At 48.8% G+C, this 27,825-nt stretch overlaps 1 protein-coding gene across 1 annotated transcript in view; it reads left to right on the forward strand.

Moving 5' to 3' along the window:
* Nucleotides 1-27,825, forward strand: part of PLEC (plectin) — a 72,951-nt gene that overhangs the window by 30,835 nt on the left and 14,291 nt on the right. The window contains exons 4-27 of the mRNA XM_031947637.1: nt 1,405-1,482; nt 1,916-2,008; nt 4,290-4,456; nt 7,432-7,547; nt 7,642-7,748; nt 7,834-7,953; nt 9,099-9,194; nt 11,359-11,486; nt 11,866-11,959; nt 12,567-12,721; nt 14,062-14,365; nt 14,484-14,561; nt 14,653-14,814; nt 14,936-15,040; nt 15,283-15,378; nt 15,966-16,091; nt 21,748-21,900; nt 22,051-22,205; nt 24,684-24,810; nt 25,072-25,255; nt 25,343-25,617; nt 26,192-26,538; nt 26,726-26,915; nt 27,111-27,194. Of these exons, the coding sequence (XP_031803497.1) occupies nt 1,405-1,482; nt 1,916-2,008; nt 4,290-4,456; nt 7,432-7,547; nt 7,642-7,748; nt 7,834-7,953; nt 9,099-9,194; nt 11,359-11,486; nt 11,866-11,959; nt 12,567-12,721; nt 14,062-14,365; nt 14,484-14,561; nt 14,653-14,814; nt 14,936-15,040; nt 15,283-15,378; nt 15,966-16,091; nt 21,748-21,900; nt 22,051-22,205; nt 24,684-24,810; nt 25,072-25,255; nt 25,343-25,617; nt 26,192-26,538; nt 26,726-26,915; nt 27,111-27,194 (3,540 nt within the window). The remainder of the gene's footprint in view (nt 1-1,404; nt 1,483-1,915; nt 2,009-4,289; nt 4,457-7,431; nt 7,548-7,641; nt 7,749-7,833; nt 7,954-9,098; nt 9,195-11,358; nt 11,487-11,865; nt 11,960-12,566; nt 12,722-14,061; nt 14,366-14,483; nt 14,562-14,652; nt 14,815-14,935; nt 15,041-15,282; nt 15,379-15,965; nt 16,092-21,747; nt 21,901-22,050; nt 22,206-24,683; nt 24,811-25,071; nt 25,256-25,342; nt 25,618-26,191; nt 26,539-26,725; nt 26,916-27,110; nt 27,195-27,825) is intronic.

The raw sequence follows: 27,825 nt of genomic DNA on the forward strand, positions 1-27,825 counted from the left end.
TTCCACCTGTGGTCTTCAAGCAAAGGCTAAAAGATTGCTTGTCAAGGAGGTGGTAAAGGGGATTCTTGCTCAGGTAGAGGCAAGAATGATTTTTGAATGTCTAGGATTCTGGGACTGGATGCCTTAGGTGGGGTTGAGAGGAAGGGGAAGGTTCCTAAAGCTCTTCAAGGCTGTTCAGTATCCTTACTGAATACTTGCAGTGTGTCCATTCCTATTCCCCTGGAAAAAGGAGGTTGAAAAATGGAGATAGAAAAGAGAGTTGAAAGGCCCTATTCCTCAGGAAATTCCCATATAGTTTCTATGAGAAGACAGGGCTCCCATGGGGCAATGGTTGACACTAAAGGAAAGTAGATCAAACTTCCATCAGAGGTCCTGGCATCCTAACTCTCCTGGACTTAATGGGTACATAAGGCCCAGGCTGGCCCCTAAGCTTTTACCCCACAGGGCTACAAGGTCATACTCCAGAACAGGATAATGGAGATTGTACTCCATTGTGGGTATTTGTTAGAGACCTTAACTGTCAGGGGCTATGGTGGGAGAGAAGGACCCTGGGAATATGGGTCCTGGGCCTTGTTGCTGAGGAGGAAGCAGAGTCTGGTTGTTGTTGGGGAATTGGAGGAGGGGCTATTCAGTCAGACTAGGGTTTCCTTGCTATTGTTTCCTTACAAATCCCTTCCTTCCCTCAGCCTAAGACCAACACAAGCAGCAGGATTTCCCGGGGAAACTCTGTGCTTTTCCTTTGAGGAGAAAAAGCCTGGACTCCTGTCCTGTTTTCTAAAGGAGTAAAGGTGGCTCCATGATAGTTGGGTCCTTCTCATTTCCCCATCTTGTATTATGAGGTGGTTTCCTTCTGTGTTCCTTGTCCTTCCCTCTTTCCTCCCTTCTCTCCCTCCCTTCCTTATCTCATTAATTGGAAGATGAAAGGAGGGCAAGATTGTTGTCTGCAGAGAACTTAGGGCCTAAGGGGCACAGTCTTAAGTTACCTGTGTAGGTTCTGTGGGCAGTGGGGACCCTGTGGCAGTTGAATTCAGCTGATTGCATTTGAGTATAACCAACTCTTGGCTTTAGCATTGGAATTCTGGAGTCTTGCTTAGAACAGGGCAGCATCTGTGAAGAGTATCCAGTGGGCACACCCCACTCTAGTTCAGAAGATCTGTGCTCCTTGCCAGAACAGGCTGCATGTAGAGATTAAGAGATTGGTGGGGAGTGGATCAATGTGTGAGCTTCCCTATTCTGAGTATCCCCAAGGAATAGGAGTGGAGGAACCTGTAGAAATGTGTGTGTATGTGGGTGGAAAAAAAGGAAGAGAAACAAAGAAATCTTAGGATCAAAGCGGTCCTGGTTCCTTCCTGCCCACAAGAGAAATTTTGATCTGATTTGCTTTTCTTCTTTCCTTTGTCTTAGCCACGTGAGAAGGGGAGAATGCGCTTCCATAAGCTGCAGAATGTCCAAATTGCCCTGGACTACCTCAAACATCGACAGGTGAGACATAATATCTGCCCTAAGTATTTTGGAGACTGGATTCAGAACTCCTCTGTTGTGAACACCAGGGTCTTGCCTCCTCTTAATGCCTGATCTTGCCTGGTTAAAATGTTTGTTGGAGCCTCATGCCCAGCCCTGAGATTCTAGAACTCCTGAGGGTCGTCATATATGGAAATGTTATTGTAGATGAAACCACAGTTTGCAATCTGATCCTGATCCATCCTTGGTCTTTAACTTTGACCAAAAGACCTTTTCTCACTAAGGAATCCAACTCTTAGCATCTATTCCTTGAACATTCAGGGACTGACCCTGACCGCTGGGGCTTTCTGTTCTGAGAATCCACAAAGGCTTAGCCTCTCTGAGTACTTGGCTTGATCAGAGTCCAGAACTGGGTCTGGGATTGTAGGTAACACATTTGTAAATTTGGTTGCAGGTGAAACTGGTGAACATCAGGAATGATGATATTGCTGATGGCAACCCGAAACTCACCCTGGGTTTGATATGGACCATCATCTTGCACTTCCAGGTCAGGAGACTGCCTTCTCTGGAGCATGCTTCTAGACTTTGTCCAGGGTGAAGCTGCCCAGGCAGCTGAGGAAGCAAGAGGGTGTGGGGTCAGGGGGAGTGGGAAAGACCTTGGACTACAGTCATATTCAGGGGAGCTAGAAAACCTCATAGTATAGGTAATCTCACAAAACCTACCTTGGGGAGCAAGCAGTGTGATATAGTTGAGCAGCTGAGGGAGCAAGAGGGTGTGGGGTTAGGGGAGTGGGGAAAACCTTGGTCTACAGTCATATTCAGGGGAGCTGGAAAACCTCATGGTGTAGCTAGTCTCAAAAAACCTGCCCTGGGGAGCAAGCAGTGTGATATAGTGGAAAAGAACCCAAACTTTGGAGTCATATGTGAATTCAGATCCCATCTCTAGCTATTGAGTCATGAGCATCAACTTCATTTTCTTCTTCTGCGAAATAAGGAGATTGAAATAGATGCATGGCCTCTGAGATCCCTTTCAGCTCTAGGGTTCTGGTCTATGAAAGAAGGCTCTTTTGGTATCAAAGGCTGTAGGGGCACTGGCAACCAGACACTGGCAACTAGACCTAGAAGATCTAGAGGATTTTAAGAAAGTGAAAAACCATATCAGATGATGTCTAGAAATATATACAGTCTTAGGGGCTCTTTGATGTAGGGTGTGATAGCTCTGAGGGAATGAAAGAGGTTTCCTGTTAAGCAATTCAAGAATCAGTAAATCATTTATGAGCAAGGACTATGTGCTTTGTGTGTGGTGAAGAGAAAAAAGAATATTGCTCTTGCTCTCAAGGGGCTTATGTTCTAGTTGGAAAGGTAGTATACGCACATTGAACAACTGGAAGATGCTAGAGTATGTAAGAACTAAGAAGGAGGTACTCTCTTTTCTGAGGAGGCAGGCAACAAATATTTGTCAAGCTCCTGTCTTATGCCAGGCACTAAACTAAGATTCTGGGGAATATTGAGATAGAAGTACAATGATCCTTACTTTCAAGGAGCCTTTCATCTCTCTAGGCATGGAATTGACTGGACTGTAGGGAATGGGAACAACACATGGTTCTGCACTGGAATTTGGAGACTAGCCCTTCCCAGTGGGGAGTGGAGCCAGGAAGACCTACGTACTGTAGAGGTCTCTCTGTCTTAAGTGTGACTCTGTTTTCATGCTATTCAGAGTACCTTGTGTCTTTGTGCTCCAAGGACTGGGGTGGGAGCCTTCCTCCCTCAACATCCATGTTCTTGGGCAGTACCCTTTGGCCTTTCCTATGAATGGCAGTGCCTATCCATCCAGGAATGTGCTCAGAGAGGGAAAACAGCTGCCACCCCCGGAGGGGAAATGTTTTGGAGAAGTGAAGGCTCAGAGGTTGGGCTGACTCATTACTATCCGGTGCCAACCACTGCCAAAAGCACAGGAAACACATCTGATTCCTGTACGGGGTGGAGTCTGGTTGGCACGGTGGCCCAAGTCAATGAGAGACAGACAGACTGGAAGAATGGCGCCTCTGGGTACCCAGAAGGAGTAGCTAGACTATTATGGCTATTCTGAAATAATCACAAGAGATGGGTTCCTGCACATGTATGTGCACACATGTATAGAAAGGTATTCCGAAAAGGAGGTCACTAGCCAGATGGAGAGATGAGTAGGCAGACTTTAGAGTAGGAGACAGATTCAGATAGATAGAGCTACCTGGACAGGGGTCAGGGAGAGAGGGAAGCTCTTAGAGTATTCTCAGCATCCAGCTTTGGAGGAATCTGCATCCTCTAAAGAAAGGAATTGCCCTTTCCTGGCTCTGTCCTCTGCCTCGGGCAGGTTAGAAGAGCCATCTGACCTTAAAATGATGCATTTTGACAACTCTCTACTTGTGGGTTTAGGGTCACTCATGAATAGGCAGTGGCAGCCTAGGCCTTATGATCTAGTGCCTAGCCCGCTTGTCTTTGCATGCCCAATTTGGGAAGAAGAGGGTGCCCTATGGACTTGGGGTCCTGCTATAGGGTGTGGTTGTGCTGATTCACTTTTAAGATTTGAGTTTCAATAGCTGACCCTATGGGAGATTAAGGCAGGGATAGACAGGTGACCAGGGCTGCTAAAGTGCTCAGTCCAACATGAGGACCTTCGGTCTGGTAACTTTTTGTTCCTGAGCCCTAAGTGGACCTGGGTTAGGGAAACATCTGCTTTCTAATTTCTTTGGGGGCTAAGGTATGGTCACTTCTCCTTTGTTTTCTGCTGGAGACACCCATCGGCTTCTTCCTGGGCCTCATGACTTCTTCACACTTCCTCCTTTCAGATCTCGGACATCCAGGTGAGTGGCCAGTCCGAGGATATGACTGCCAAGGAGAAGTTGCTGTTGTGGTCTCAGCGGATGGTGGAAGGCTACCAGAACCTGCGTTGTGACAACTTTACTGCTAGCTGGCGGGATGGGCGCCTCTTCAATGCCATCATTCACCGGCACAAGTAAGGGCAGAGCAAACCCTGAGCAGTCTCATTCACCCATTGAGTCCTCCTAGGTTCCCCAGAAGGGCAGAACTATTTACCAGGTGCAGGAGTTGCATGGAAAACTGCATGGAAGTATGAGACCCAGCTCTTGGTTCTGAATGACTTATATTTTAGAGGGACAGACAAGACACATTCCTGCAGAAAGTTAAATGATACCTAGATGATGGACACTAAGGGGCTGTGGGATGAGTTTGGGAGAGAGTGAGTTACTCAGCATGACTGGAGCAGAAAAACAAACAAGATATTGGAAAGATTGATTGGGGCTGGAATTCAGAAGGCCTTGAATGCTAGGTTAAGGGCATTGGAGCAATTTAGAGAAGTAGTAATAGCTAATATTACGACCTCATTTGACTCTCACAACAACCCTGAGAGGTAAATGTTATTAAGATCCCCATTTGACATAGGAGAAAAATGACGCAAACAGGGGTTAAGTGACTTACCAGTCACAGAGGTTATAAATGTCCAAGGCCATATTAGAACTCAGGTCTTTCTTGTGCTCTAAGAATCCAGAAGATCTGGATTTGATTGTGCTTCAGATATTTCCAAGCCGTGTGACTCTGAGCAAATTACTTAATCTCTTTGAACCTCTGATTCCTCGTTTATAACATTAGGGAATGACCTCAAAGTAGAGAGACAAATTCTACTCTAAAACCTGTTTTTATGTTCTTATGTCGAGCCTGCAAGCAGTGGGGCAGCTTTTCCAGGATTTGAGGAGGTGGGAGAGAAGAGTCAGTTTTTTTTCCAGACTTTTAATTAATAGTCAATTGATGAACATTTATTAAGCACTTACTATGTGCCAAGCACTATACTTAGTGCCTGCCATGGGCGTTACTCTTATCTTTGTACTATTACCCTTAAGGGCACAGGTAGTGGCTTTTGTCCTGGAGGTGGCTCCTGGTCAAACTGTAGATAGGCCCTGCCCCTGGGAGGATTTATGTCCTCTGGGAGGACACTGGGAGGTCCAGTGCTTGAGCCTCACGTTTCTTTAGGATCATGGAGTTAGAGTTTGGATCTTAAAGTTCCTCTCTTCCAACTCTTCCCCCGTCACCTTCTGAACATAGGTTTCTTACTTCTGAAGCTAGTGCTCTGTGGATCCCTCCTTCCCTGCTTTCTCCCTTCCACTGTGTCATGGATGCTGGCTTCTGGCCTCAGCCTAAGCCCCAGGCTCTGCATTCCCTTTGGAGTGAGCATGTTGGAACACCTAGCTATTTCTGCTGCTGAGGGTAGTTTGTTATATGGCTACCCCTACTTGGCCTACCCTGCTAATTGCCCTTTCCTAAGGAGTCCCAGCCCGTGTCCCCTGCTTTGGAGCACTCTGGATTTCCAGAACCTTGGGCAGGACCTTCATTTCCTATTGAGGTCTATCTTCCAGCCTTGGCTGTGCCCCATAAATGAAATTTTGACTTTCCAAGGCCCTCATAGGTACCCATAGGGTTGATTTTTCTCTTAGAACCTGACCAGGAGAGGGGTCAGAGGAATGGCTGACCCCATACCCTTTCCCCCACCCATGTCTACCTCTTACGGTCTTCCTTTTGTCTCTCTCTATGCCAAGGATTGAGTGTTGGACTTTGGAATCAGTAAGACGAGTTCAAATTCTGCCTGAGACACTTAATAGTTGCGTGACTCTGGACCTTTTGGGCCCTGATTCTGCTTCTGTAAAATGAGAGTAATAATAGCCCCTGCCTTCTAGGCTGTGTGAGGATTAAGGGAGGGGACATGTGAGGTGCTAAATTAATGTCAGCCAGTATTGTTATAAGAAGCTGAGGAGTAAGGCAGGGGGGCCGTCCCTGGTCCCCCAGTTTTCCTGCTCAGGCTCCTAGCTGGCCAGGCCCATTCCCCTGCTGGGATAGACCCTAGAGAGGGGACAGGACACATGCGACGGCTGTTCTTGCTTCCCACGTGGGGCACGTGACTGGGTGGGCTACCTGAGACTCATTTATTGCAAAGTTGACAAAATTGTAGACAAGTTGTGGCACCTTGTGCTGCCTGTCCCTGGCTGGGCAGGCCAGGCCAGGCCCGGCCCTGCAGTGGGGGAGCCCCGAGGGCAGGGACAGATCATGCCTGCTGCCAGGCTGGTGGGGATGGGTGGGGTGGGGTGGGAGCGGGCTGCTCCGGGCTACAACTGCGTATAGCTTCTCCCGCTTGGGAGGGAGGGAGCGAGTTGGGGCAGGATTTGGGCAGGCTTCTCTCTGCCTCCTCCCAGCCCCTGCCTTAAGCTTGAGCAGAGCAGGAGGAGCTCACCAGCTTCCCTGTTCCCTGTGCCCAGAGTGGAGCGAGGGGACTAGTCAGGTGGTGCCTCGGGACTGATCGGGTGCTGGGGCCAGAGCTGCCGTCCCGGGAGGCAGCCGTTGTCAGAGAGGGGACATGAGTGCCCTCACCAAGGGGAAGCAGAAGAAGGGCCCCTGGAGGAAGGGGCCCCGGGCTGCTGGTGGTAGGGAAGAACGGGTGCTGATGCTGTGCGAAGATGGGCTCCCATCTGTAGTCCAGGACCCGCCGCTCAACGGCCTCCAAGATAGGGGAGAAAGTTACCTGAGCGGTGAAATCTATTCCGTCCACTCTACTCTACGCTGCCGAGAGCTGTAGGCACCCTGATTCTGCTCCCCTTCCTTGGGCCCCTTCTTCTAAGCTTCTTTTCTTCTCCTCTTTATCCCTCCCTTTTCAGTGATCTTTTGCTCCTTCCCCTCCCCCACCTCCCTTTTCCATGATTTCCTTCCTTTCTTTTTGTCTCTCTGCCTCTCCACTCTCATTTCCTCCCTTTCTCCCCCTTCTTCTATTCCTCCTCCCCATCCCCTCTCTTCTCTCCCTCATTTACTCCAGTGGGGGGTGGGAGTCTAGGCAGTCTTACAGCGGGGAGTCCCTCAGCAGTCCCAGATCACCTACCCCTGTGAGACGACTGAGGCTCCCATGGGTTGTATCCCTCTCTCTTCCTACAGGCCCATGCTCATTGACATGAACAAAGTCTACCAGCAGAGCAATCTGGAGAACCTGGACCAGGCCTTCAACGTGGCTGAGCGAGAGCTGGGGGTCACCCGGCTGCTGGACCCCGAGGGTACGTGATCCCTCCGAGGCGGGCTGGCCCAGTGCTACTTGATCCCCCTCCTTCCCTGACTTTCTCAAACCTCCCCTCCTCTCTTTCCTGGCAGATGTGGACGTCCCCCAGCCAGATGAAAAGTCCATCATCACCTACGTGTCATCCCTGTATGACGCCATGCCCCGGGTACCTGACGTGCAGGATGGGGTGAAGGCCAATGTAAGTGAGGAGCATGGGCAGAGAGCCGTCCCCCGGGGTGGTGGGTTCTGGGGCCTTCCCAAGTAAGACCTGCCTTCTGGCTCAGGAGCTGCAGCTTCGCTGGCAGGAGTACCGGGAGCTGGTCATGTTGCTGCTACAGTGGATCCGTCAGCACATCATCGCCTTTGAGGAGCGCAAGTTCGCCACAAGCTATGAGGAGACAGAGGTGGGCAGCCTCCCCGTCCCTGGGCTTCTCCCTCGAGCTGCCCCTCGCAGCTCTCTCCGACAAGTCCAGGCCTGCCGCTGCTTCTGCTATTTTTCTAAGCCAGGCTGCATTGAGGTGGCACAGAAACCAAGAAAACATTGAAATAGGGGAAAAAAACCAAGCACGTGAAGGAAGTATGGGGTCTAGGAAGTAGAAGGAATAGGCTTTTACAGGACAGAGAAGGGTGCTCCCCTAGCAGTTTCCTCTCCCCTGCCTTGTCTGACCCCACCCACAGTGGATGGGCCTCTGGGCTGGGGTCAGGAAGACTCAGACACTTGTTGGTGAAGGCTGAGCTGTTGCTACTGCTACCGTAAGACCCCTTCCCCACCCTCTGCAGGTGCCGATTTCTAATTTGGGAAGTGGGACCAGGCCGCCTCCATCCTTGGCCTGCTAGTTTTCTCCCTAATCTCTTGGGACGATTCAGGCTCTGTAACCTCCCTCAAGGTTCCCACACTGGGCTCTGGTGTTTGGGTTTCTGTTGACTATCTGACTCCTCAAGTCCAGTGGACAAACACTTAAAACCATTCCTAGCTCCTCCTCCTTCCCTCCCTGGCAACAGGATGGTGAAGGGCCGTGAGATCATGCTGCACACAGATTATCTGGAGGAAGTTTGAGCTGGAGAAGAGGAGACTTGGAGATCTCCAAGGGTTTGGAGGGCTGTCACGTGGAAGAGAGATTAGACTTGCTTGACATGACTCCAGAAGGCGGATTTGAGAGCAGTCAATGAAAGTGTTAGAAAGATAGACTTAGTTTTCGTGTGAGGAAGAAATTCCCAGTAGTGAGAGCTATCCCAGGTGAGAAGGGGGGCGATACCCTCCCTGAGAGGGGTCTGCCTCCGCTCCCAGCAGCACCATAAACCTGGTGTTCTTCCAGGACCCTGCCCTGGGGCCCAGACTCTCTGGTGACGGCATATAGGCCCTCCCTGTTGGAAAGGATCGGAGTGTCAGCTTAATTGGCTGCAGGATCACAGGCTTAGAGCTGGGAAAGAACTTTACAGATCCATTAGGGCAGCCCCTTTTAGAGTCAAAGGCTAGCCCTACTTGGAGACTTAACAGGCCTTTTCTCAGGGACCTCGGGACCCCCCTCATGTCAGTACCTCTTCACAGATCCTCTGGTGTCAGTTCCTCAAATTTAAGGAGACCGAACTTCCCGCCAAGGAAGCCGACAAGAACCGATCCAAGAACATTTACCAGTCACTGGAGGTGAGAGGCTGCCTTTCCTCAGAGGGGCCTAAGAAACCCAGGGCCTCCTCTGCTTGCCAAGCCCTGCATCCTTCCCTCTCCAACTTTCAGTCTCCTTTTCCTTCTCTGTCGGCTAGCCTGACTTCTTTAGTTTCATCTTTCACCACCATCTTCCTTTTTTTTTTTCTTTTTTTAAATAGTATTTTATTTTTCCACCTATATGCAAAGATAGTTTTCAACATTCACCTTTGTGAAATCTCGTGTTTCATTTTTTTCTTTGTCTCTCTCTCCCTCTTTCAGTCTCACCCTCTCTCTCCCTTCCTCAACACAGCAAGAAATCTGATATAAGTTAATCACGTGCACTTCTTCTAAACATATCACTGCCATCTTCCAAAGGAAGAGTGAGACAGTGCCCAGTGCCATGCACGTTCAAGGCTACCTCATGACTGTCCTGGGGAATCAGTGTGTGGGGGTAGGCCCCTTTAACCCTCCATAGCTGTTGGTATCTGTAGACCCCCTGACGTGGAAGTTATCAGCTCTGAATCTGGTGGGGGGCGGAGTTGTTCTGTAAACATGAGGGTCTTTAGAAGAACCCCCCCAAAAAAATACTGGACTTGGATCCAAGGGAGCTGGGTGGGATTCTTGGCTTCCTCACTCACTGAGTAACCCCGCTTTAAGTGTCTGTCTCCTCTGCTCTGCTGAAATAATTCAAAAGTCTGTGGAGTCAGTGAAGGGAACTCGTAGGGGTGGGAACTCCTAGGATTGGGAACTCCTTCTGCCTGACTTACTAACTCCTGGGGAATTCTAGTGATGAGTCTGATTTCAGGGAAGAGCACTTTATAAATATGAGCTAATAAACAGAAAGCAATGAAATAACGTTGGGGTCCCTGGGGAGAAATTGATATATCTCCTGCCTATATACCCAGGCTCTGAGACATCATGTCTTTTGAGTCAGAGGACACAGTATTGGAGGAGTGGAAACTCCAGACAAGCTGGAGGCACCCATAGTCAATGTATTTTCCTGTCCTCTTCCATATCCCTAATATAAAAATAAACTGATCTGAAAGGCAGCTGGATACAGTGGATAGAGTATTTCTAATCAGGAAGATGTTAAGTTTAAATCCCATCTCAGATGTTCACTAGTTTGACTCTGGGTATGTCATTTAACCCCTTAGTTTTCTCATCTGTAAAATAGAAGTAATAGCACTCCCCCTCTCCCCAGTTTTGTGAAGATTAAATGAGATAAATTAAATAAAGCACTTTGCAAATGTTGTAGTGCTACATATCTCTTCGAGATAGTGCCAAGAATCACATCTAATGTGTCAGAGATGGCATTCGAACTATAATCTTTCTAGTCTTCAGACTTGGTGCTCTACCCACTTAGGCTACCTCTCAAACGGGACAATATTTAGCACTGTCTTCAAGGATTGTTGTGGAGAACGCTTGAGGCACAATTTAAAGCTCTGTCGTTTTCATGGTTAAACTCAATCAACAGGTCTTTACTAAACATCTACCATTAAGCTATGGGAGTTAAATATAAAGAAAAGGAACTTGCCTTCTCCTAAGGGAGGGATACATAAGCGCCTACAGGAAAAATGAGACAGTTTCATTCACTGATACAAATTGCAATTGTTACTTCAAAAATATTCTTTAGTTGCTATGGCTCATAGGTTCCTTGGTTTACAACCAAACCAGTAACGAATCTTGAATTTGAAGGAAAAGTATTCTATAAACCTTTAAGGACACTGTGGGTGTGACCTGGAACTTTTTTGTTATTTTAACTATAGGAAGATACAAGGCAATGTTGGGACCAAAGACAGGATTTAGTATTAACTGTCCCTGGTGTGTGATCACTCTTTAATTACCATTATGATCTTTACAACCCATGTGTATCTCGTGTTTGGTGGGATCCCAGTGCTTTTCATATATTATCTCTCTGGACGCGAGTTTGCTCCAGAAGACATGGGCCTGGAGGAAAGCAAACCTCAGACTAGCTGGAATGAGCCAAGGAGAAGGAGCCCCAGCCCATCCTTTTTCAAGTTACTTGTTTGCCCACAGGTAGCTCAGACCCTGTGGCCCTTCTTGCCCCACCTTCCTCAAACACACCCTGTGGGGCCCCACCTTACTGGACAGGTAGCAAGGGCTGGGCCTCCTGGACCATTCCCTCTTCCCTGTGCCCATGCAGGGGGCTGTGCAGGCTGGGCAGCTGAAGGTCCCCCCGGGCTTTCACCCTCTGGACGTGGAGAAGGAATGGGGGAAGCTGCATGTGGCCATCCTGGAGCGAGAGAAGCAACTGAGAACAGAGTTTGAGAGGTGGGTGGGGACAGCAGGGCGGAAGGGAGATCCGACACCACATAGTTTCCATGGGGTGGGTAGGAGGAGGGGGTCCCCAGGAAGGCCAAGGAGGTGGGGAGCAAGAGCAGGCTGGAGGGAGGTGCCCGCGGTGGGGCTAATAGGAACCACACACTGGTGACTCATCGCCCCAGAGAGGAAACGGCTCGCCACTGAAAATCTTGTGCTCTGCTCAGAGTTTGGGCAGTGGAGGCTCGAAAGGAGACTTAAACCAGGCCAGGGAAGGCCGGAGGGACCTCTTGTGTTTTTGGCTGGCGGGGTCTGGGGATGGACAGAAAGAGCCTGCTTTCCCCGGCCTCCCAAGTCAAGCCTTCTGGTTGGGGGTGGGTGTGTCCTACAGGCAGGAGTGTCTCCAGAGAATTGTGAGCAAGCTCCAGATGGAATCCAGCCTGTGTGAGGAGCAGCTGAATCAGGCTGATGCCCTGCTGCAATTGGTGAGCCCCAGGGCAGCAGGGTGGGGCAGCAGGCATGGGTAGGGCCAGCCTGGTGAGGGGCAGGGCCAGTGTGGTAGAGGGGCAGGGCCAACCTGGTGAGGGGCAGAGCCAGCCTGACAGGGGCAGGGCCAGCCTGGTGAGAGGCAGGGCCAATCTGGCAGAGGGGCAGGGCCAGTGTGGTAGAGGGGCAGGGCCAACCTGGTGAGGGGCAGAGCCAGCCTGATAGGGGCAGAGCCAGCCTGATAGGGGCAGGGTCAGTCTGGCAGAGGGCAGGGCCAGCCTGGTGAGGGAGGCGCCTAGGAGAACCTGGGTGGGGCTGGGCCAGGGATCTCCTTTCTTCTCCGAGCCCCAGGCTGCTTTGGCTCATGGGTGGTTGCTTTGGCTCATGGATGGATCCTGTGGGGCTGAAGCCAGAGCCACCAGAAGTGTGCGCTGACTTAGGATGGAACAGCCTGGGCTGGGGAAGATGCAGTGACTATTAAGACCCACTTTAGGGATCTTATGTAACCAACTAGTGTGCTGTGGTTTGGGGAGCATTGGGACCTCCCTGGGGAGCAGCAAGATCTCCCTGTACATTCTTAGGGTCCATCCTGACCTCCCATTGCAGGACATCCGGCTGCTGACCTCCGGCAAAGCTCCTCAGCACGCCGGGGAAGTAGAAAGGGACCTGGACAAGGCCGATGGCATGATCCGGCTGCTCTTCAACGACGTGCAGACCCTCAAAGACGGGAGGCACCCCCAGGGCGAGCAGATGTATCGAAGGTAACAGGTCCTTCTCCACCAGCCAGGGCTGACTGAACAGCAGGAGGCCGGGCTGTATGAGGGCTCTGCCATTCCCCTGACTGTAACACATAAACGGCTGGGCTCCCCCGGGCACTGAGATGGCCAGTGCTTCTACCCTCAGCCTAGAGCTGCAGGGCCAGGTACAAAGGGCTGTTGAGAGAGGCCCAAATTCCGGGCCTGGGTCTGTCTCATTCACTGGACATCCACTATGTGCTGAGCAGTCTTAATCATGAGTGTGAAGCTGGAAGAGACTTCAGAGACCTTCCAGTCCAGTCTCCTTTTTAACAGATGAGGAAACTGAGGCCTATAGGAGGAAAGGATCATGGAATCTCAGAGTTAGACCTGGAAAGGACCCCAGAGGCCACTTAACTACAGCTGAGGATGCTCCAGTTAAATGAGATTGCCCACAGTCACACAAGTAGTTGTCATAGAATTTAAACTCGGGTCCTCTTGGTACAGTCCTGGGGGAGATGGGGACGTTAGATAAGACGGGTCCTGGCCTGTGGGGCTTGTTGTGCTTCCATCTGTGTGACGGGCCCTTCATGCTCGTTTTCCTGCCTGTCGGGGCTGCTTGGAGGAGCAGCTGCCTCTCTGTAGCAGATGAAGGCGTGTCTTGGTGGAGTGCCAGGAACAGCCACAGGCAGCTCCGCCACCTTGACTGGATCACGTTCCTTCTGTCTCCCCGGTCCCACCAGGGATCCCGCTGCTTTCTGTTACTCCTTGTGACTGGCTCGTGAAACCCTTCCCTCCACTCACTCTGCCAAGGGCCCCTGCGCCAAATCCCTCCCGCCGGCCACCTCGCCCCTTTTTGGGATAGCTTTAAACAAAACACCCCCCGTGTGCCGGGCGCTCTGCTGAGTGCTTTGTAAACATGATCCCGTTTTACCCTTACAACCTCCTTGGGAAACAGGTGCTTTTGTGAGCCCGGTTTTGTAGGTAAGGGAATCGGGGTCACACAGCTTCATCCAGTTTAAGTCCAGGGCTTGCTGACCCAGGGCCAGGCTCTCATCATTGCACCCCCCGGCTCTCCTCTGGCTCACAGCCCAAACACGGCTCTGTGGGCACAGTTAGGGCTGGGCCAAGATGAAGGAGGTGGGAGGCCTTTCCTCCCTCCTCCCAGGATGCCTCCCGCTTAGGGTCAATAAATAAGTACCTCCCATGTGCCCTACCACATGGGGTCCCCTACCAGGTGGCACAGCGAGAGCTGCTGGCCCTAGAAAAGAGGCACCTTTCCCCTTGCCTTCTCTCCCCCCCCACTTCCTCTGGGGTGCTGCCCTTGCAGTTCTGCTTCTGCCCCTGACAGCTCATGTCTCTCCCAGGGTGTATCGCCTGCACGAGCGGCTTGTGGCCATCCGCACTGAGTACAACCTGCGGCTCAAGGCCGGCGTGCCCGTGACTCAGGTGAGCCCAGTGGGCTCCCAGCGGCGGCCCGAGCTGGAGGATGTCACGCTGCGCTACTTGCAAGACCTGCTGGCTTGGGTGGAAGAGAACCAGCGGCGGCTGGATGGGGCCGAATGGGGTGTGGACCTCCCCAGCGTGGAGTCACAGCTGGGCAGCCACCGGGGCCTGCACCAGTCCATCGAGGAATTCCGGGCCAAGATTGAGCGAGCCCGGGCCGATGAGGTGAGCTGGCGCCGAGCGTGCGCTCTGGACTGCTCTCCTGCCTCCCCCCCCCCCCCCCTCCGCCTTAGGCCCGTCTTCTGGGGGCAGAGAAAGCTTCATTCTCCCTTCCCTCCCTCAGAGCCAGCTCTCTCCGGCCACCAGAGGGGCCTACAGGGACTGCCTGGGCAAGCTGGACCTGCAGTACGCCAAACTGCTGGTGAGGAAAGCAGGGCCATGGGGGTGCTATGTGGGGGCCGGTGGGTGGGCTGCGGGGGCTCCCCCTCTGACTTTACTGCGTGGCTCTGCAGAACACCTCAAAGGCCCGGCTTCGGGGCCTGGAAAACCTGCACGGGTTTGTGGCAGCGGCCACCAAAGAGCTGATGTGGCTGAATGAGAAGGAAGAGGAGGAAGTCAACTATGACTGGAGCGAACGCAACAATAACATGGCGGCCAAAAAGGACAGCTATTCGGTGAGCTGAGGGCCAGGGCTCACCGCGCCACCTCTGCCTGGGCGTTGCCAGGCTGATGGGGAAGGGGGAGGGGGGCTTCCCCATCGGAGCCCCTGTCTGAAGCCGCTGCTCTCCCCCCCAGGCCCTAATGCGAGAGCTGGAGCAGAAGGAGAAGAAAGTCAAGGAAATTCAGAACACGGCCGAGCGCCTCCTTCGGGAAGATCACCCTGGGAAGTCCACTGTGGAGGTAGGGAGGCTGCCCAGCTGGCAGGGAGGGCCGCAGGTGGATGCTCCGCTCTTGGCTCCTGTTGCTCTGTCCCGTTATCGAGCATCTACTTGGCGCCGCTCCAGGCTCGGAGGATGCAGGGGCAAAAATGAAATGGGGGGGGAGGGGAGGCAGACCACAGGCTGCCCCCCTCGACTTGCCCTCCCTAGCCGGATCAGGTTGGGGCTCCCTGAGTGCCGGCTGACCTCGGGCCGCCTTTGCAGGCATTCCAGGCTGCCCTGCAGACCCAGTGGAGCTGGATGCTACAGCTGTGCTGCTGCCTTGAGGCGCATCTGAAGGAAAACACCGCTTATTTCCAGGTACCACTCAGCTCTCCTGCCCCTAGACCAGGTCCCAGTTGTCCCTCGGAGGGAGGACTAGCTCCCTGCAGCTAGGAGAGCCCAGAGGCGCCCTCCTTTAAGTCACAGTATGGTTTGGACCTAAAGGTGCCTCGGAAGTCATCTGTCCCACCCCCTCCCACAGGTGGGGAAGCAGAGACTCATTTTGCTAGGGATTTGAATCTCAGGTTTCCTGACTTCTGACATAACTCCATTTCCATTCCTTGCCCCGAAGGGGCTGTGGTTACAAAAGTAGCCCAGGGCAGGCTGGGCCTGGTGAGGGCTCACGATGACTCTAACTTAGAGTTGGATGAGATTTTCCTGGTCCATTTCACAGAAGAAACTCGAGTCCAGTTCACACAGGTGGATTCTGAGAGCCATAGATTTGAGTCAAGATTTAAACCCAACTTCTCTCGACTCCAAACCCAACATTCTTTCCCCTGCCCAGATGTTTATTGGGTAGCTTTCTGGGCAAGGACAGCACTATCCTGGGGGCCGGGAATGAAAAGATGAGGAAAAAATGGGGAGATGCTGATTGCTTGAGCTGAGACATCTCTTTCTGGCTCTAGTTCTTCTCTGACGTGAGAGAGGCTGAGGAGCAGCTGCAGAAACTTCAGGAGATGATGCGAAGGAAGTACACTTGTGACCGTTCTATCACTGTCACTCGCCTTGAGGACCTGCTGCAAGATGCCCAGGTGAGCCTGTTTTCTGGGAGCATCCCCTCTCTGGTCCTTGACCTTCCTGAGAGTCCAGGAACTTTCCCTTTTATTTATTTATTATTTGTTTTTATTTAATAGCCTTTTATTTACAGGTTATATGTATGGGTAACTTTACAGCATTAACAATTGCCAAACCTCTTGTTCCAATTTTTCACCTCTTACCCCCCACCCCCTCCCCTAGATGACAGGATGACCAGTAGATGTTAAATATATTAAAATATAAATTAGATACACAATAAGTACACATGACCAAACCGTTATTTTGCTGTATAAAAAGAATCAGACTCTGAAATATTGTACAATTAGCTTGTGAAGGAAATCAAAAATGCAGGTGGGCATAAATATAGGGATTGGGAATTCAATGTAATGGTTCTTAGTCATCTCCCAGAGTTCTTTTTCTGGGCATAGCTAGTTCAGTTCATTACTGCTCCATTAGAAATGATTTGGTTGATCTCGTTGCTGAGGATGGCCTGATCCATCAGAACTGGTCATCATATAGTATTGTTGTTGAAGTATATAATGATCTCCTGGTCCTGCTCATTTCACTCAGCATCAGTTCATGTAAGTCTCTCCAGGCCTTTCTGAAATCATCCTGTTGGTCATTTCTTACAGAACAGTAATATTCCATAATATTCATATACCACAATTTATTCAGCCATTCTCCAACTGATGGACATCCATTCAGTTTCCAGGAACTTTCCCTTTTACCTCAGACAGGACTATAGCCCTCTCTCACTGTAGCCTAAAACTGAATCAGCATTGCTGGCTGCCTTATCATACACTGGATGCTGATTGAGCTTACAGTACACTGAAATCTCCAACCTTTTCCTCTTATACTTGTGGAGTTGATTTTTTTTTTTTTGAATCAAAGTATAAGTATATTTCTTTCTTTCACAGTATAATTCTTTCACAGATTCATTCCTCAATTGTTTCTTAGTAGTCACCAATGTTCTTACCTATTGGATACTTTACAATCCTCACCTTCTCATTAACTATATCAGTCATCCCTGCCAGCCTGGTTGTATCTATACATTTATTGGCCATGTTATTTTTTTTTTTTTTTTTTTTATGCAAGACTTTGATACAGTTGTTAAAATGTAAAAGAATAGAACAGAAATTTCTGAGACTTTCTTCTAAGTGAAATTTACTGGCTACCCATGCCTCTGACCATTTGATCAGTTATTATCCACCTAACTATATTGTCATGAAGTCCATGTTGGGAACTCTCTTTTCCATGAGAAGAACAGGAGAAACCTTATCAAATGATTTGCTAAAACTAAGGCAAATTATGTTTACTGTACTCAACTAATCAACCAGTCTAGTAACACTGTAAGAAAAGGAAGTGAGGTTGGTCTGGCAGGACCTGTTTTTATTTTAAATAAAGTTCATTATCATTTTTTGGTTTTATGTCATATTTTATTATAAAAAGAGCTCCCCTTCTATCTCTCTCCACTTTGAGCCTCTGTTTGGAACAAAAAAACATGATTCAGCAAAGATGTCCAGGGCAGTGACCATATCTGACACCATTTAAATATCCTGCATGAGTAGTAAAATGAACTAACCTATTGGCAACATTGTGCAAACTTCAAAGCCCATATAAATGGTATAATTTGTAGTCTTCTTCCCACCCCCAGGCCTCTGCAAGGAGTAGAGTGGGAGATATTATCAATTCTCTGAAACCATTATTCCTTTATCAGTTGCTCAGAGTTTAGCCTCCTCTCCTCTTCTTTCCTCTCTTTGTCTCTTCAGCCCTCTCTCCTGCTCTCTCTTATTCCTCTTTTTCTCTCTGTCTCTGTCTGTGTCTCTGTGTCTGTCTTTTTTTTTCTCCCCCTCCTCTTCTCCCTTTCTCCCTTTTCTCTCTCTCCTTTCTTCCCTCCTTCTTTCCCTTTCTCATTCTCTCCCTCCCTCCCTCCTTGCCTCCCTCCCCTTCTTTACTTCGCCCCCCCTTTCCCTTTCCCTTTCTCTCTTTGTCTGTCTCTCCCCAACCTTTTCCTTCCTCTCTCTTCTGATGTGAATTCTGAACTTACATTCAGGAAGCCTTTACAAGTTCTACCTCAGATAGCTACTTAGCTATATGACCCTGGCCAAGTCATTTACCCTTTTTTAGCCTAAGTTTTCTCATCTATAAAAATGCAGATAATAATAGCACCGATCTCACAGAGTTGTTGTAAGAATAAAATGAGATATTTTTAAATGCCTTGCAATCTTAAATTCCTGTTTAAATGCTATTAATATTGTTGTTATTGATTTAAGGTATTTTGATATTTCAGTCTGTCCTATGATTATTGCATCGATTTCCCCTCTAGCATCATAAATAACAATCCAACCCTGTTTGGCTTTATTTTAGCATAACTTGGTCTTTCTAGGCTTCCTTTTCTAGATGTTCACTAATCATATCAAGTGACTAGAATTTTCCCAGAAATCAAAAACAAGTTCATTGATCTTGAATTTACAGAGTTGATCTTTTTCCCTTTTTTGAAATTCAGTTACATTTTTTTTTCCAATCCCAGAGCAATCTGCAGATCGGCAGCCATCATCCACTAATGTTAGAGCCCTCTTCAGTTCCTTCTTGGTCATCTAAGAGGTCTTTCTGATTCCAGCCTCTGAAAGTTCTACCTATCAAATCTGTTTCCCTTTGATCTGTTCAGTTGCCCAATGTATAATTCACCACTTAGCTGTTGAGATTAAGCCTTTGCCTTGATGAGAGCTCTTTTTCTCAACTTCTCTACAGATTTTTAGACATTCCTGACAGTGGGTCATAATCCCATCTTCCAGGTCTTTCAGGATCTTGGAATGTAATTTGTCCGGGCCTAATGACCTGAAGTCATCTAAGTCAGCTAGGAAATCTCTTATCTATCTTCTTATCTTAGATAGCAGCTTTCTATTAGCCATTTTCATTCCATCCCTTTTAGTTCAAAGGTTATTCTCCTTGAAAGAGAAAACAGAAGAAATTCCAGGGATTAACAGTATTCCCTTTCCTCCATTCAGTCATCCTATCCATCCTCAGCAGCCATCCTCTCCTTTCTTTCTACCTTCTCTTCTCCCTAAAGTTTGTTTCTCTTAGCTTTCTTGGCTGACCTCAGCTCAGCAGTGGGCTATAGACTTGTCTAGGAATGGCTCTTTATCTCATCTGAAATTAGGGGAAAAAGGGTTTTCCTAACCATTGCTTGAGGTAGGAAGGAGAACAGAATACCCCAGAGGCTGAGTACAACAGCAGCAGCAACTGAACCAGCCCTGATTATCTGAAGAGGTCCCTGGATTGGAACAGACCATGAAGAGAGAGAGTAAGGGTCCATGGGGATAATGGAGGACCACTTTACCCTGTTGATCCATAGAACAGCTTCTTTTCCCAAGTGGGAAGGAATCATCAATTAATAACTCACCTTCAGTTTTTGTGCCCCTTGTTTTTTTATGTCTGAATCAGTTTCTGCTCCATCTGGGGCCATTTCCACAATCATTCTTGAAACACCGATTCCCCATCAGATCTCTTTCACTTAAATGGCCAAGATGTAAACAAATACTTTCCTTCATGGATTAGCTAAGATGTTTGGGGAAATTTCAAAGGGACTTTTAAAAAAAGTTTCAAAAAAATAAGGAAAAAAATTAAAAACAAAATATAAAAGCATAGAAATTAGGAGTTAACTGGTCTTAAATCTCATTTTAGCTTACACAGCATATGCCGGCCAAAGCTTTTCAGACACCTGGTCCTACTTCTTTTTTCCATATCCTCAGCACTATCTGGACTTAAATGCTAGACTGAGCTCATCTGGCATATTGCCTAAAGTCAATTCTGTCTGGCTCCATTATATAACCTGGTAGGAGCCTTAGCCATTCCTGGAACTGCCATCCCTAGCTCCTCCCTAGGCAGCTGTCCTGCCTAGCCTATACTGCTACAATTAATCTCTGCAGGTGTCCTAACCCCTGGGTGGACAGAGTGCTTCCCTAGCAATCTGCAGATCAGCAGCCATCAAACATTAATGTTAGAGCCCTCTTCAGTCCCTCCTTGGTCACCTGGAGTTCTTTCTGGTTCCAGCCCCTGAAAGTTCTACCTATCAGACCTGTTTCCCTTTGATCTGCTCAGTTGCCTAATATATAATTCACCACTTAGCTGTTGAGGTTAAGCCTTTGCCTTGATTAGAATTCTTTTTTTTTCACTGATTACTCTAAAACCTTATCTAGATGTTAAATACTGTCATTGAAACCCTAAAATTTAAGGGACCTTTGAGGTTATCTCATTCATCCTAGGGTGGGTACAGTGGAAAGAGCACCAGACCTGGAGTCAGGAACATCTGAGTTCCAATCTAACTTCAGACACTTATTAGCTGTGTAACCTTGGGCAAGCCTCTTATCTGTTTGCCTCAGTTTCTTTATTAGTAAAATGAGCTGAAGAAGAAAATGACAAATCTTCAATATCTTTGCAAGAAAACCCCTAGTGGGTTTATGAAGAGTTGGACGTGATTGAACAGTAGCTCCATGCTTCTCATTTTTTCTTTCAATAAAAACATTTTTGTTGTTTTATTGATGATTTTTCTCTGTGGGCCCTCCAGGGTTCTTCCCCTGAGGGCTCTCTCCTCCATTCTCCTTTGTAACAAATGATTTAAATAAAACAAAATGATCCATTGGCTTTGTCTGCACATGTGTGCTTCTTTTTGCTTTTGTAGTCAGTCCATCGGACACTTCCTTTATGGTCATTCTCTGAAGTCATGGCTGGTTTCCACATAGGTCACAGCTGTGAAGTCAGTGTTGCTTACCTTTCTTTACATTATCACAGTCATCTTGTTAATGGTGTAAATTTTTCTCCTGGTTCTGCTTACTTCACTCTGCATTAGTTCATACAAGTTCTTTCAAGCTTCTCCCCATATTTAACATTTCTTACAGTGCCCTTCATTTTATAAAGGAAGGAAATGACTCAGAAAAGTTAAGGAACTTGCTGTGGTCACACAGGTAGTTAGTTATATGTGGAATCTTAAGTTCTCTGTCAAAACAATACTGCATCCTCTCTTATGTTTGACTTTTGCCACTTCCCTTTAAGAGAAAGGTCTTTCAAAGACGTGGGCCCCCTCATAGATTCCCCCTTCCATTTCTGGGATGAAAGTAAGAGGAGGGTCATTGCTTCTCTAATCAACCAACCAACCAATCCACAGATGTTTGTTATGTGCCTTTTGTGTGCCAGGTACTGTGCTAGGGGCAATATAAATACAAAGTGACTCATTCCTATTTGCTAGGAGTTTATATTCCTGATGGGGGAATTAGACCTGCCAGAGGATCTCTGCATCATTATCCCCATCCTGTTTACCATGCTGATTCTACCTGAATCCTTTTTAGGATTTTAAGGATCCACATTGGGGTAGCTCAGCAAGGGCACAATGCATCTACTCCATAGACTCTCTGCAACTTCTTCAGAGTTAGTGGATGTACTAGCTAGCAGCTAGAGTATAATTCACCACTTAGCTGTTGAGATTAAGCCTTTGCCTTGATTAGAATTCTTTTTTTTTTTTCACTGATTACTCTAAAACTTTTGCTACTAAAACAGCTACTAGGAACTGAACATGTTTTAAGGATCTGGTTTCATGTTCTGTGACTACTGATGCTAGAATTCCTTTCTCATTCTCTATCCCTTTCTCCTACCCAGGATGAAAAGGAACAGATCTTGGAGTACAAGGGGCATCTTTTGGGCCTGGCCAAGCGGGCCAAGGCCATCGTACAACTAAAGCCCCGTAATCCAGCCTATCCTATTCGAGGCCGTCTGCCTCTGCAAGCTGTGTGTGATTACAAGCAGATGGAGGTGAGCCGGACCTCAGGATGAATTGTGGGAAGGAAGAGTCTCTGTGGGTTACTGGGGGGAGGGAAGAACAGTGAGGGTATCATTTGAGCTGAGCTCTGACAAGTCAGCATCCTGCTGTCTCTCTCTCGGCCTCTGGCCTGGATTCTACAGATGACTGTCCACAAAGGGGATACCTGTCAGCTAGTGGGTCATGCCCAGCCATCCAAATGGAAGGTGGTACACAGCAGTGGCAGTGAAGCCGTCTTGCCATCCGTTTGTTTTCTTGTGCCCCCACCCAATAAAGAAGCCCAAGAAGCAGTCAGCAGGTAAGGCTGTGTGTGTGGTAGCTCTGAGGGGTATCCACTAAAAGGGAGGAAAGTCATTCAGCTCGCCAAACATTAATAGTAGTGTCAGTTAATGTGTACGTTAACTGTGTAATGTGTAATGGGAACAGAGAGAGGCAAAAACATAGTCCCTTCCCTCTGGAAGCTCACAATTCTAATGAAAGAGATGGTCATAATGTATTTAAAAAAAATATATATATATATATATACATTATAATATATATATTATGTGTATATACAAATAAATAAATAATAATAAATATATATACACACACATATATATATACACAACACATATAATATGCATATTATAAATATATTATGTGTAATAATTTATGATATGATTGTAAATGATGTATATTATTTTAAATATGCATTCTATATGCATGGAGAGAGACAGAGAGAAACAAGCTGGTACGTGATATCAGAGGGAAGGCAACAACACCTGAAGAGATCAGAAGGTGGGCTTTGAGCTGAATCTTTAAAGAAGGCAGGGATGAAGGCGGGCAGCCAATTCCAACAGGTAGAGACAGGAATTGTAGTGTCACATGTGAGGAACAGTAAAGACAGTGTCACTAAATCATAAAATATGTGAAGGAAAATAAGTCTAAGCCTAGAAAGGTAGGAAGGCAACCAGATTATAAAGACCTTTAAATGTTAATCAGAGCACTTTGATCCTGGAAGTAAATGGGAGCCACTATTAGGAGAATTAGGGACAGCCATTATTAGAAGAATGGATTGGGGACAGGGAAACTTATATTTCAGAAAAATTACTTTGGCAGCTAGAATGAAGTGAAACGAATTTTAGGCAGCAGTTCCAAATAGAAAACTATCGTAAGAGCCCAGCAATGGTGAGGGACAGAGGTAGGGCAGTGATAGAGAAGAGGATACATGCAAGAAATATGGTGAGGGTAAAAATGATGAGATTTGACATTGGCAATGGACTGGCAGAGTGGAATGAGCAAGATTCAGGAATCTTGGCGGATGGCGTGGAGGTTGTAAGCCTAGGTAAGACTTAGAAGGATGTGCTGTTCTTGATTATAATAGGGGAGTTAGAGGATTGGAGGGTTTGGGGGAAAATATAATATAATATATAATGAGATATATAATAATATAATGAGATATATGTAGAAATGGTGAATTTGAGATATTTAGAAGAAATCCAGGTCAAGATAGTCATGAGGCAAATGAATCAGTGGGACTGTAACTTGGGAGAATCATATATATAAATATGATAAGGGTTACCATGGGATAGGATAGAGGGAGAAGAGAATAGAGTCCAGAATAGATCCTTGGGTAGAAAGGATCTATGAGTAGAAAACCAGCAAAGGAGACCGAGGAATAGGGGGTGGACAGAAGGAAGGAGAACTAGGAAAGATCAAGTGTCCCCAACCCCTCCCTGCCCCCCCAAAGAGAAAAGGTCCTGGAAATGCTGTAGAAAGGCCAAGAAGGAGGATTGAGAAAAGGCTGTTAGATTTGGTGATTGCGATGTCACCAGTCACTTCAAAGAGAGCAGTTTCAGTGGAATGATTGAAGATGATGTAAACCAGAGGGTTTAGAAGAGAGTGAGAGGAGGAGATTGCAGCCTGCTTTCCCAAGAAGTCTAGTTTTAAAGGGAAGGAGAGATCCTGGGTGATAGCATGCCTGGAGATGGGAGTGTTTTTGTAGCCCTCAGGGAAGCAATCAGTAGATAGGGAGAGTTTGAAGATAAGTCAGAATGAGGATGATAGTAGGCTCCATCTACAAGAAAAGAAGGGGGCAAAGGTATAGATGGAAGTGTTAGCTTTGACAAAGAAAGAAGGGAAGGATGGTGTAGTGGGGGAAGATGTCTGAGTCATGTGAGGTGACGAGAAAGAGGAAGGAGAGAGAGCTCTCAGCAAATGGCTTCAAATTTTGCTGAAAAATGAAGCAAAATCCACCATTGAGAGGGTTGGGTCAGTGGGTTGCTGTCATAAGTTAAAGAAGAAATGAAAATGTTTGGAGCAGTCATTGTGGAAAGGGGAATAATGTTTTGATTAAGGAGGAATAGAATATTTGCCTTGCTTATATTGAGGGCCCAGGTGAGATTAGATAATGTAAATCTATATAGTTATTTCTTCCACATTGTGATTTTCCCATCACGGTTTTGATATATTGCCGGTCCACATAAGAAATTAAAGGGGAATTTTGGGGGAGTTTTGCAGAGACCACAGATGACTCAGAAAAAGTTTAGATACTCAGATGTATAAGATAGGCATAGTATTATATAATACTAACCTATTTTATCATTTAATGCCATAATAATTCTTCTCTGGCACAAAGGAAGGGCCAAAAATTTTACATGAATTTTTCAGATCATGTCCCTAACCCCCTCACCTGCATGTGAAAGGGACCCTGTCAAGGGGGTTTTGTGAGATCCTAATTTCTCTCCGTGCCTTGTGCACTCTTCTCCCCCCTTCCACCTCACGCTGTCCCTGGCAGGCTGGAGGGGCTGCACCAGACCCTGGAGAGCCTTTGGCACCAACTGCACGTGGACATGAAGAGCCTGTTGGCTTGGCAGTGCCTAACTCGGGAAATCCAGCTCATTCGCTCCTGGTCCTTGGTAACGGTGAGTCTGCAGACCTCTGGGGCCGTAGCCCCTGCCTCCACCATTTCCCCAAAATTTCCCTATTTCCCTGGCTTTTTCCTTGTGTTCCCACCTCTCCTCCCACTCCCAGGGTCCCCTTCCACCCTTGCACCCCCCTCACCCTCAGGGTCCCCTTCTGCCCTTGTATTCCCCTTACCCTCGGGGTCCCCTTCTGCCCTCATGCCCCCCCTCCTCCCCACTTTCTGCCCTCACCTCCCCCTCTATCGCCCCTCTCTCACCCAGTTCCGCACACTGAAACCAGAAGAACAACGGCAGGCCTTACGCAACCTGGAGCTGCATTACCAAGCCTTCCTTCGGGATAGCCAGGACTCGGGTAGCTTTGGACCAGAGGACCGGCTGCAGGTGGAGCGGGACTACAGCACCTGCACCCGTCACTATCAGCAGCTGCTGCAGAACCTGGAGCAAGGTAACTAGGCTGGGGCTGCCCCGACCCAGCTATGCTGGGCCACTGCTTGGGGCCTCAGGGATGTGACCGCGGCTTCCCTCTCCATAGGGGAGCAGGAGGAGTCCCTGTGTCAGCGCTACATCTCTGAGCTAAAGGACATCCGTCTCCAGCTGGAGGCCTGTGAGGGCCGTATTGTCCATCGGCTCCGAGTGCCGCTGGAGAAGGAGCCTGCCCGCGAGTGTGCTCAGCGTATCACCGAGCAGCAGGTATGCCCCTGCCCCCCCTCCTGGCCAGCCTGTCCTCCACTCTGTGTCTCTGTCTGTCTGTCTCTCTCTAGCCATCTGTGTCTCTCTCACTTCTCCCCATTTATCCTCCTTCCTTTCTCTCCTTCCCCCTTTCTTTGTCCTCCTTTTCTCCCTTTCCCTTCCCCCTCCTTCTGTCTCTCTTGTCCTTACCCCTTCCTCTCTCTTTGTCCTCCTTTCTTTTTCCCTCTTCCCCCTCCATCTGTCCTCCTTCCTTTCTCTCCTTCCCCCTTTCTTTGTCCTCCTTTTCTCCCTTTCCTTTCTCTCTCCTTCAGTCTCTCTTGTCCTTCCCCCTTCCTCTCTCCCTTATCCCCTTCCCTTTTTCCCTTCCCTTCCTTGCTCTCTTTATTCCTCTTTCTCCCTTTCCTCTTTGCCTCTCCCCCTCGTCGTCCTCCCCCTCTTCTGCCCCCTCCTCCCTAGCCTGGACTCTGGTCCCCAGCTGACCTTACATCACTCCCTCCCCAGCCTGTGGAATCCTGGGTCCTCCAGGACTGTCCCAGCCGTGAGCACTCCATCTCTGAGTTTTTCTCTTTCCTTCCCCTCTGTCCCTCTCTCCCAGCCCTCCCTGGCTCCCTTCCATCTCCTTCCCTCTCCGCCTCCCTCTAGTCCCTCTTTCCCCCTTCTCACCATTCCTCTTGTCTTCTCTGTCCCCGAGAAAGTCCAGAAGTGGAAACCCAATGTAACAAACTTCCCACCAAAACCGAAATTGCTCATACCACCAACCCCCCTCCACCCTCCAACTGACCACTCTGCAACTGCCTACTTCTCCATCTACCTGGAAATGATACCCCCCACGCCCTCCCACATGGCCCCCCCTCCCTCTTGCGCAAGCCCCAAGTATCACTCCCGCCTCACCCGGTCTCCCAGCACCGCAAAGGCCAAGACCCCATCCAGCCTGGTGATCCCACCAGGGCTGAATCCAGCACCTCGAAACCTGAAGGGTCCCAGCACTCCACAGGAACGGCTGGGCCCTCCCGGCCCTCCTGCCTGCCGCCACAGCTTGTAGGCCCATGAGAACCCTAGGAGCGGCGGCCTGGGCTGAACCCTGAGGGCCCTTCTGGGCAGAAGCCCGCGGTGGAGGGCCCAGCGCCCCGTGGGGCCTGGCGAGGAGCTGAGGGCAGCTAGGGAGGTTCGGGCGACTGCCTAGAGAAGCCAGCAGCGGGATCAGAGCCTGGAGCTGCACGGGCAGATGGCAGGGGAACCGGCAGGCGGCTGGCCGAAGAGCGGCAGCGGGCGGATCAGCTTGGGGCGCAATGCGCTACTCACAGGCGCCGAGCCCCTCACGCCCTGGCCTCAGCGCCGCAAAGCGGCAGGAGCAGATCCAGTCTGTGCCCCTGGCCAATAGCCAGGTGGTCCGTGAGCAGCTCCAGCAGGAAAAGGTCAGCGCTGGGCTCTGAGCTGGGGGGCCGAGGAGGGCCGGGCTTGGTGATCACGGGCTCAGATAGCGCTCTCCTGCCGAGGCACGGCTACCACAGAATACGCGTTAGAAAGTGGGAAGGGGAAGGGTTCAGTTGGGAGAGAGCTGCGGTCCCTTGCTCCTAGAAAAGCTGAACTCGGTGCATTTGGTTCCTCAGAAACTCCTGGAAGAAATCGAAAGACATGGAGAGAAGGTCGCTGAGTGTCAGAAGTACGCCAAGCAATACATTAATGCCATCAAGGTGAGAGCCCGGAGACTCCTGCCTCTGGGTCCCTGTTTCCCCTCTCCCAGTACTGAGAAGGAGACCGTGGCAGAAAAAACTTCCACTATAAAGTGGGTCTTCCTTGTAGAGCTCTGCGTTACTTACTCCTGTTGGCTCCTTACACTCACCGAGCCCTTCCTTTGACTGATGGGAGAGGCTTGGACTAGGTATTGGGAAGACCTAAGTTTAAATAAATGACACGCTGTGTGCCTCAGTTTCCTCATCTGTAAAGGATTTAAACCCAGTGACCTTCTAAAATCCCTTCAAGTTCCAAACCCAATGATATGTGGTCCCCAAAGGAGGAGGAGATTGGGAGTAACTGATTCAAGTTTGGCCTTGATTCCTAGGGAGATTAAAATCCTTGGGAGATTTGGGGTGACATGAAGATAATTTATAAAGCTGGACTTGAGAGGAGAGGTCACCAAGGGATTGCAGGAGCTCAGGAGGGAAGTAGCCAATATTTGGACAAGGAAGGAATTGAGTCTTTATTAAGTACCTCCTATGTGCCAGATACCTGGTTGGACATTTTACAAATATTTCATTTCAGCCCCACAACATCCCTGGGAGGGAGTTGCTCTTATTATCCTTATTTTACAGATGAGGAAACTGA

This window comes from Sarcophilus harrisii, chromosome 1 (assembly GCF_902635505.1).
Source record: "Sarcophilus harrisii chromosome 1, mSarHar1.11, whole genome shotgun sequence".
Taxonomy (NCBI): domain Eukaryota; kingdom Metazoa; phylum Chordata; class Mammalia; order Dasyuromorphia; family Dasyuridae; genus Sarcophilus; species Sarcophilus harrisii.